Raw genomic sequence first — 10,503 nt, forward strand, 5'->3', positions numbered from 1 at the left:
AAACTAATTCTTAATTCGATCTAATTAATCTTTACTGGTTCTTGTCACATATCTCGAAAACCTTGTTTACCTTGAATTCATCATTAATTTAGTCCCTGTTATTGTATTATTCTAGAAGTTGTGATTTAATGACTGAAGTGATATGGTTATATTGTGTGTGTGAAGCGTACATTACATGCTATTGCTATTGTGAATAGATAATCTATTAGTGTTAATATTGACACTACCCTATTGAAATACTTGCTAAAGCATGGTAATTGCTAATGATGAATCAAATATATGTTAAGCATAAGTACTGCTAGTGTTGATTTATTCTATTACAAAGCATGTCATATTATATTGCATGGGGTGAGATGATATGTACGAAGGAAGATTCATTCTTAATGTTGTTTTTAAAACTATAAAAAAATAATTAAAATTTTATAAAAATTATAAAAAAAATAAAAACTAAATGGATAACAGCATATTTGGCTCTTATATCTACTTTATTAAATTTTCTAATGTGGTATTTATGACTAATGGTGTTAAATTTTAACATGTTAGGACATGCGACCCAATTGTAGAGTGCCACATTTTGTTTTTATCAATGTTTTCTATTTGAAAATAACTCAAGGAACAATTATTTAATAACCCATAATATTTTTTAGCCTAAATAAATAATTAAAAACAACCAATTAAAAAATGACAGATAAAATCTTGAGTTGTAATGTGTCTGTCATTTGATAGGCTTGCTCGTTAGTTGATGTTAACGGTCAATAAAGTCAAAGATGGAAACCATTAATAGAAGGGTTTAATTGATTTTTGGATTAACAAAAATGGCTCAATTAGGCGTGGATTAAGTCTAGGGACTTAACTGACTTTTTTATTTTTTTAAGGGCTTTTTATATCCATCAGTCAAAATCTTATTGCACAATGTCGAAAAAGCTCATTTGTTGTACTAGTCTATTTCTTTTATATTAATTTGGTACAACGACAAATTTAACACCTAAATTTACCTATTTTTATCATTTTAGTCCTAATATTTTTTTATTGTTTTGCCTATCACACATCAAATTTTAGTTAAATTTTTACGTAAAATCTAATTGAACTGTTAAAATTTTATTAGCAGTGATCTAGTAGTTCTCATGACAATCTACGTATATTTCATTGTCAATGTGGATAAATTGAGGGAAAAGTATAAAATTTTTAAATTTTGTTTAATATTTTAATATTTTTAATTTTTATGAAGAATACATGGATTGACATGTGAGTTACAGCGTCAATCCTATTAAAATTTTAACAGTCTAGTTAAATTTTCTATCTAAAATAAATGCAAATTGATTAAAATTAAAATGTTGATCATCAAATTTATATATATATATAAAGAATTAAGACCAAAATAATAAAGAAAGTAACCATTAGTGGCTAATTTTATCCATTAATTAAGAGGCTTTTCCACTAACTTTAGAGTTTCTTAGTACATGCATCAAAATAAATTGGGTAGATTACATTACTAGTCACCCAATTATTAGTAGATATATATATTTTTATCATCCAACTATGAAAATTTACAAAATGATCATCCAACTATTCAATTTTGTCTTTTTCGGTCACTAGTTGGCTAACGGTGACAACTTTTAAAATTGACATAATAGCAACTTTAACCCTCAACATTTATACATTGTGTCAATTTAGTATTGATTCCAAAAAATCTAACCCTCAACATTTATACATTGTGTAATTTGATATTTTTTGTAGCTTTGCTTTTCTTTGTGACCCTAAATTTATTAACTAAATTTGATTGAAAATATACAAAAAAATCCAAGATAAAAATTTTTGTTTTTTCTCATTCTTTTCAAATAGACCCTCAATGTCACAAAGAAAAGCAAAACAGTGGAAAAGACCAAATTATACAATGTGTAAATGTTGAGGGTTAATGTTTTTTTAGAATCAATACTAAATTGACATAATTTATAAATGTTGAGACTTAAAGTTATTATTACGCCAATTTTAAAAGCTACTACCATAAGCTAGCTATTGACCAAAAAGAAAAAATTAAATAATTTAATGTCTATTTTGTAACTTTTCATATTTTAATGGTAATTTTTTTTACTAATAATTGAGTGATTACTTGTTTACCCAAATAAATTTCACCTAAGAAGGGGAGATTACTAGTGTGACAAACCTAAGTAACAAATAGAAGGGCAACTTTAATAATTTTTATTTATTTATTTTGGAATACTTTTTATTTCTTTTAGAGTTATTATTAAAAAAATTTTAAAATTATAACTTAGGGCCAAATTATTTATTAATTTATTGAGCTAACGTTTCAAAATAACGAATAATAAATAATGAAAATGTATGGTTTAAAACTAATTAATAGTAATTACACATAAAATATATATTATATTAAAATAAAAAATAGATTAAATTATATGTAAAACGAAATTTAAACATATGAATACATCAGATTAAGAATACTAAATGAATGCAACAATTTTATTATTTTTTATTATAATTCATTGTTTTTAAATTTTTTTTTGTTTTCTAAATGTATATTATTTTTAGTTTTAAGATTATTCCATTAGCTCATAAATCATGACACGGATTAGATCTCTCTATATCTATGAAAGAAAGAATAAAAAAAAAGATTTCTTTTTTATTCTTTATATTTAACATGACATATATTTCAAAATGTATAGGATGGCATAGTATATACATATTGACATTTTTGTATGTAAAAGCTAAACGTTGATAATGACAATATAGTACGATCGCAAAGCAATAAGAAAAAAAAATAAGAACATATAGATTTTACGTGGAAATCTTTTTGGGAAAAAATCACGAGTAGAGGAGAAGAAAATTCACTAATGTTGAAATTCAAATGATACAAGAGGAGTTTCGGCTATATTTATTTATATGTTGAAAAACTTTATTCTAATCAATATCAAATAAAATGAGAATAGTTCTATACGGATTCTACTTGTGCCTTATTTTGCCCCCATAAATCCCCTTATTTCCCCACTGTATTTTATTTCTTTAATATGAATTTGGGTCACAGAAACTCTTAACATTGTATAATTAAATAAAATTTTTACATTAAAAAACATAAAAAATGAGAAAAAGATATAATATTTGTCAAATTCTAAAAAAATAAAATAAAATATATATAATATCACTACATGTTTAAAAAAAGTAACATTTAATTATTTGACAAAGTTAAAAAAAAAGAAAGTTGACCTTCAAATAAAACATATATTAAATTCACCAAAAATAAAATCCTATCACACAACGTGTGAAAACTATAATTTAAAAAATAAATATGTGTTTAAAAATAAAATATAACAAAGAACGAAACATATGATTTGAAACTAATTAATAGTAGTACATAAAATCTGCATGATATTAAAACTAACAAAAATAGATTAATTTGTTTATTATTATATTATCATCAATCTTGAGTTGGTGTTGAGTTAATTTGTGACAGCAACTCAATCAAATACATTATTAATACTAGAAATCCTATCACACGCGTATGCGTGTGGAAACCACGAATTTAGAACTCAAACGTGTGTTTAAAGAAACATACAATAAATGATGAAATGCATGGTTTGAAACTAATTAATCATAATAGCACATGAAATATAGATTAAATTGTGAGTAAAACTAAATTTAAACACATAAATATATCAAGTAAACAATACTAAATGCACTACAATTATTTATCATGATTTTGTTAACAATCGTGAGCTAGTGTCGAGTTGACTTGTGACACAACTCAATTAACAACATAATATATACGCAACTAATGGATATAATAACTTATTCGTATTAAAATAAAAAAAATAAAATATATTAAAATGAAGCTTTGGTTGAGTGGTGAATTTAAGGTTTTATTAATTCAATTGGTGTGGATTCAAATCCCATTATATGCATAATTTAATTAGTTTTTTGTTAAAATAAAAACACTAAAATACCATTAAATAGTATTAACTTATGTTAACTATGGAAGAGAATTTCTATAATTTCTTAAACAAATTTGGTTGAGGGTGACACTAGCTCAATAAAACACTTAATAAATAGTATAAATATACAATTGATGAACATAGCAAAGCATGCATAATAAATTAAAATGTATAAAAATATTAAAATAAAGTTTTAGCTTTGTAGTAAATTAAAGATTTTACCAATACAATTGGTTCACGTTCAAATTTTATTATAAGTATATTTTTATTGAATTTAAAAAATATAAAAAAGACTAAAATATTCTCAAACAATATAACTTATTTTAATTACGAAAAGATATTTTTGTAGTTTTCTTAACTGAATTAGTAATATGATTTAGAGTGAACCAATTCAGTCAAAAACTTTAATAATAGTCTAATTGTAATATATATTATATAAGATTTGTAGGATATACAATTTATTTATAAATGTAAAGAATATGTTTGGTGTGAACTTTTTCTCTTTAAGAACAAAAACTCTAGATGTTTAACTTTCTCATATTTTATTAATTTTTTAGTATTTAATTACGGTTCATATTTATTCATATTTTTATTATTTTTATTTTGCTCACTCTGTTATTTTTGAAAATAGTAGTGATTTTAGTTTTTATATATATTTTGGGTATATATAAGATTGGTCAAGTAAAAGATTTTGTCAAATCTATTAAAAATCGTTTTCGAGGCTCTTATTATGATAAAGCACAATGTTGATGTTCATAAAATTGGAATCTGAAATAATGAGGAGGAGGATAGGCTATCTAAGACTTGGTCTTTTGTCAATCACTGATATGGTGGGTTTCTTGGGACACTTGATAATGGTTTTTTGGTAAATCGGTTTTCATTGTTAAGTTGGTTTGATGATGGCGGGACTAAATTACAATTTTCAGTGATTTGATTAAGGTGACACAACTCCAGTTTGTTTTTAAATTCTTCCATTGCAGTTACCATCGGTTTGTTTTTCTCCTCTTTTAGGGTTATTTTGCAAACATGGCATTTGTACATCGGTTTATGTTATCTTAGTTATCGTTTTTACTATGTGACATTTCATTATATTTTTATTGTTCATAGTTTTTTAATGATAGTATTTTATTAAAATAAATAAATGTAAAGAATATTTTTAAATTAATCTAATATAATAATAAATTACATACAATTAATTTAGTTTTTCAAATTACCTAATATTTTTTTTTGGTTTTTCTACACTACTCAATTTAAATTCATGATTTTTTTTCGGAAGTCTTTAATTACCTTTCTCTCTTTGTACAATTAATATTTTAATCTCGTCATATATTATTCATATAAAATATATATGTCAAATTTGATGTAAATTAAAATTTTTAACTTTTTTTTGTAAAAATTTTCAACCGTTTAATAAATATTAATATATACAACATTATAGATCAACATGATAGAAATATCGAATAGATTCAAAAAATTACATGCATGACCAGGGGCAAAGCGAGAAATATTTTTTATGGGGACTAAAATTAAATTGTAATTTTTACAATAGTAAAAATATAAAATTTAAAAGATTAAATCAAAATTTTATCATTTTTAGGGGGTAAAGTGCAATTTCACCTTTACTAATTTAAAATTTTAAAAATATTAAAGGGTCAAAATAAAAAAATTTCCATTTTAAAGGGGACCGAGCCCTGCCAACCCCCTAAATTTGCCTCTGTGCATAAATAAAAATTTAATTAAATTTGATGTAAATTAAATTCAACTATTGAATTGTTAAACAATTAAAATATATTAAAAAGGGAAAACTAAAACTAAAATAATTTTAAATTGGTGTAAATCAACCCTTGCTTATATACATATTATAAAGTATTTGCCTGATTTTAGTATCACGTTATTCAACGACACAAATTTAATAGTGAAATGCCAAAACAGAATGGGAATTTGATTATAGTGTCATTTACTATGAAAAGAACATATCCACAATGTTATCATTAGAACTACTTATTCTTTTCATTGGGTCCATACAAATGAATAATTAAAGTTAAAAATAACCATTCACTTTATTTAAAAAAATATTAATTTAGTTTTTCAAAAAAATAATTATTTTTAATAAATATTATTTAGAATTTTTATTTTTATTTTTTGACATACAAAAATCATGTGATGAATTTTAATATCTATATCTATGGTATGTCAACTCTGAACTTTTCAGTGAATAAAAAGAAGAATAAAAGTGGTGCTTAATTGCTTAGCTAATAGCTAGGCAAGGTGAGGGACCAAATTGCAGAAAGAACAAGTACCGAAGAGAAAAGATACCTTATTCTTCTGCTTTATTGTAACTTACAATAGAATGTTAGCATGAGTTTCATCCTTTTTTTTTATTTATAAAATTTTGAAATTACAATTTATAATTATTTCAACAGCTACCATTAGAATTAATTATTACGAGTATTAAACTGAATAGTTAATTCAATAAACTAAATCAACTCAATCTACCATAAATAATTTATACAAATGAAACTCGAACATATAATTTCCGAATTTGTAACATTTTAAACTTATCATTAAATTAGATCACCAAGATTGAGTATCAATAAAAGTGTAGCTTTTGGGACCAAATTATATATATATATATATTTGTATCTATAGCTCTTGGGACCAAGTACAAAATTATGTATAAATATATTTGGGACCATCTATAAAAAATAAAAAATGGAATAAAAATAGTGGCAAAAAGTGTAAAAGAGAATGTATATATAGCTAAGCTTTATGTTGACATGCAAAGTGGCCCAAACCATAGAAAAAGAGATAAGATAAATCCTTTTTTAGTGGCATTAAAATAAAATGTATTTCAGGGCGAAAAATAAAAAAAGTATTTGATTTAATAGTAAAAGTATCCATTTAAATAATTAAAATTAAGTTATTTTATAAAATGATATATTGATACTGTGATTATGGAGTATTTTAATTCTATAAGTGAAATTTAACAAAATATTTATTTTTAATAAAAAATCAATAAAGTTGATTGAATCTTAGTTTGATTGGTATGGGCATTGTTATCAATACATAAGGATGTAAGTTCAAGTGCGCTGAAACACATTATCCTCTTATTTAAGAGTCGGAGAAGGACTGTTTGTAATTTTAGGCATGTATTAAAAAAAGTAAAAATAACAGTAACCTAAAATGAGATTATTTAAAAAAAATAAATAAAAAATATCAAAATTAAGGTTTCTTTTAGTTTTTCTATATTAAAAAGACATGCATTAATTTTAGACAACTCCGAGATATAATTGCAACAAACAAAATCAATGATTACATTGAATATATATTGAATTTAAATATTTCAAAATTTGTTGTCCTTGAATTACGATTTCACCCGCATTATTAATTTTTATATTATACATAAATTATAAATTTAATATCATTTGATTGGATAGCGAAATTGATTCTAGTGAGCATAAAATTCGCGTTGTCAATGAGATTAGTCATTATAAAAGTGAGTTTAAAGTTAGTAGTGTGATATGTGTTTGGATTCAAAAGCAATGATAATAGTATGGTGATAATTTAAAATGACCATTAAGGACGTTAAAGTAAAAAAATTATAACATAAATATTTAAGTTATTTGGTATTTATAAAATTAATAAAAATATTTTTTTATAATTTTATTAATGAAATAACTTGTATAATATTCTTATTATTTATATGATGATTGATTGCTTATTAAATAATAATGTAATTGTTTACTGTTAATTCTTACATATTTATTAAATTATTGTGTAAAAATAAATTATTTATTATATACTATAAATATAAAAACATTATTAATAATGTAATTTATAAGAAATTATATATATACTAAATCTTTAGTTAAGCTAGTAAAATTTATAAAATTAAAATAACGAAGTTTTGGATTCGAATCCCATATACACTTTTTAGATTTTATATAAAACCATAAAAGATAAAAATATCCCCTTAAAATAATATCTACCCCTATAAAAAAGATAAATTATCTCGTTAATCCCTCTAAAAATAAATCCTTCTTATTTTGATCACTTTTTTAAATTACCCAAGCTGGTCACTTCTCTGCTTTTTCCTTGACAGTATATTCCATGTAATTAATCAATTTCCACCTAATTAAATGTTTTTAAACTCAAAAATAGCCTCCTCTCCCCTTAGCCTACCCTTTCCACTACCGTACTCATCATCTTCGCCATCACCATTGCAATTTGCAACCTCATTCGAATCAACCACTAAGTCCCTAAACCCAAATATCCTCCATCATCGAGTCACCATGCCTCATCAACGCCTAACTCTCACATCACTTAGCATCTAACCTGAACCAAAATCTACCATTTTCTCACAACCCACGACCCAAATCACCATCGCCGTCTCTATCCTTTTACCACTAAACCCAAACCAACAATAAAAACTTCCCAACAGTAAAAAAAAAAGAGCAACCAATAAATAAACTGAAAAAAAAAACAACAACCATGCATTTCAGTCAACTACAACCTTAAAATTAGAAGCAAAAGAGAAGAGAAGGAAAAAAGAGTTTCGGTAGTCCCTTTGCAAATATGAACAATGGAGTTGCAGAGGAGATTGTGAGGAATCACTATTCCTGAATGGAAGGCCAATAGGACCGCCAGTGTTGAAGATTGAAGAAGGAACTGAAAGTTCAAGGCTCATTTTTGGGGTATTCATGAAGGCATTTGGAAAATTTGAGGCTGGATTAGTGTTTAGTACATTAAGGTGAAGAGCGGACAGGTGCCATTTGTTGCGTCAGAGGCGACGTCAGCGTTGGCTTTGTGAGAGTCAGGTAGAATTTTTCTTAGGGTTTTTTGTTGAGATGAAAAGAAAAAGTAAAAAGTTATATTTTATGTAAATAAAAAGAGAGAGAGAGACCCTTTTAATGTGGAACATGAGGAAAAAGGTAATTAGGCGGAAATTAATCAATGACGTGAAATGCCGGTTCGGAAAAAACGGATGAGTGATTAATTTGTACAATTTAATTAGTAGCGGTGACTAAAATAACAATAAAAATTCTGGAATGCTCCATTTTTACCATGATTAAAAGGTGATTTATCTTTATAAAAATAAATTTTTTAATAAATTTAAATTTAATTGAAATAAAACCAATTTAACCAAAACTTTAAAAGAGTAGTATAATATATATAATCAACCCAAAATGGGTTCTACTTAATAATAGAAACAAAAAGTGTTATAAATGTAAAGTGCAATATTCCCAGTAATATTTAATTAATAAATACTGTTTAGCTGAAGATTGAAAATTTAAAATTTAAAAATTATAAGGATTAAAGTTGATAATTCAAAAAGTATTAAAATTAAAATTGATTATAGGAACTAAATTCAGCATAATAATAAAATTTAAATTTTTTATTACATTTAATATATAAATTTATCATTGAATCTTCTATCTATTTTTGCTTACTTTAAAAAACTGATGAAGTGATATATTTTTACACCTCTTTGGTGTTTTTGCATTCAAAATATTTTAGCAATTAAAATGAAAAGTTGAGAGCTTTGAAATGATAAAACACAACGTTAAACACAATACACTACTGAATCGAGAGAAAAACACAAGAATGTAAACCCTAATACGACATCGTTCAGAAAGAAAGATAAAAAGTAAAAAAAAAGTAAAAAAAAAAAAAAACGTACATCACAAACAGCATCGTTTAACAAAAAAATATTACACAACTAAATAAACAACAAATCAAATATGGCTTAACCAGTTCCACCAAGAACACCCTTTAGCTTCTTAACTTGAGCATCATCAAGGAACGTTGATTTCTCCAACAAAGACGACGGCAAATCATTAGCAAACAACGCGAAATCAAGGATTTGAAGTCCGGGATTGGGGCTACTGAAGGTGACAATGGCGAGCGACGGTCGTTTGCCGGCGGCGTTGATCTGAAAATGCAATAACCCTTGAGGGAAAACCATGACATCACCTCTTTTCAGGGTCTTCAAGTAAACTTTATTAGCCGATGAAATGAACCCACAAGTGATGTGACCATGGACCACGTAAAGGAGCTCGTTGGCACCAGGGTGAGTGTGCATTGGGATTACACCACCCGGAGCCAAGTCCAGCCTTGCGGCGGACAGGCCTAGTCCGTTGACGGCTGGGTATTGACCAACGAATGCTGGTGTCACAGCTGCACTTATGATGTTCGACGTATTACCTGGGAGACCGAGACCCGAAAAAGCGAAGTCGTCGGAGGTTACATTTGCTTCCATTATGCAAGGGTAACCTGATGGGGTAACAATGCCCGAAGCCGTGTTCGCAACACAAAAGTCCTGGGCGAGGACATTGGTGGAAGAGAAGATAAGGGAGAAAAGGAGGAAAATGTGAAGCATTGCTGTTGTTGATGATGATGGGATTATTTTTCCTTTCTCTTGGTGGTGGTGGGGTGGTTTTTTGAGAGGTTTTGGGTATGAATATATAGATAGATAGGGAGAGGACCAGATGGTATTTTGATAGCAACCATTTAAATCTATTTTAACCTTCATTTTACTTATTTGTTAATAAGGATGTAA

General features: G+C 26.1%; 1 protein-coding gene across 1 annotated transcript; it reads right to left on the reverse strand.

Moving 5' to 3' along the window:
* Window positions 1–9,492: 9,492 nt before the first annotated feature.
* LOC121206092 (germin-like protein subfamily 3 member 1) lies at window positions 9,493–10,503 on the reverse strand. Its single transcript, XM_041076333.1, has one exon. The coding sequence runs from the start codon at window positions 10,474–10,476 to the stop codon at window positions 9,691–9,693; it is 786 nt and encodes a 261-aa protein (XP_040932267.1). The 5' UTR covers window positions 10,477–10,503; the 3' UTR covers window positions 9,493–9,690.

Source organism: Gossypium hirsutum, chromosome A09 (genome assembly GCF_007990345.1).
Source record: "Gossypium hirsutum isolate 1008001.06 chromosome A09, Gossypium_hirsutum_v2.1, whole genome shotgun sequence".
Taxonomy (NCBI): Eukaryota; Viridiplantae; Streptophyta; class Magnoliopsida; order Malvales; family Malvaceae; genus Gossypium; species Gossypium hirsutum.

What these genes read in the sequence shown, in the direction of transcription:
- LOC121206092 (XM_041076333.1), bottom strand. Translation starts at nt 10,476, where the DNA reads ATGAAGGTTAAAATAGATTTAAATGGTTGCTATCAAAATACCATCTGG.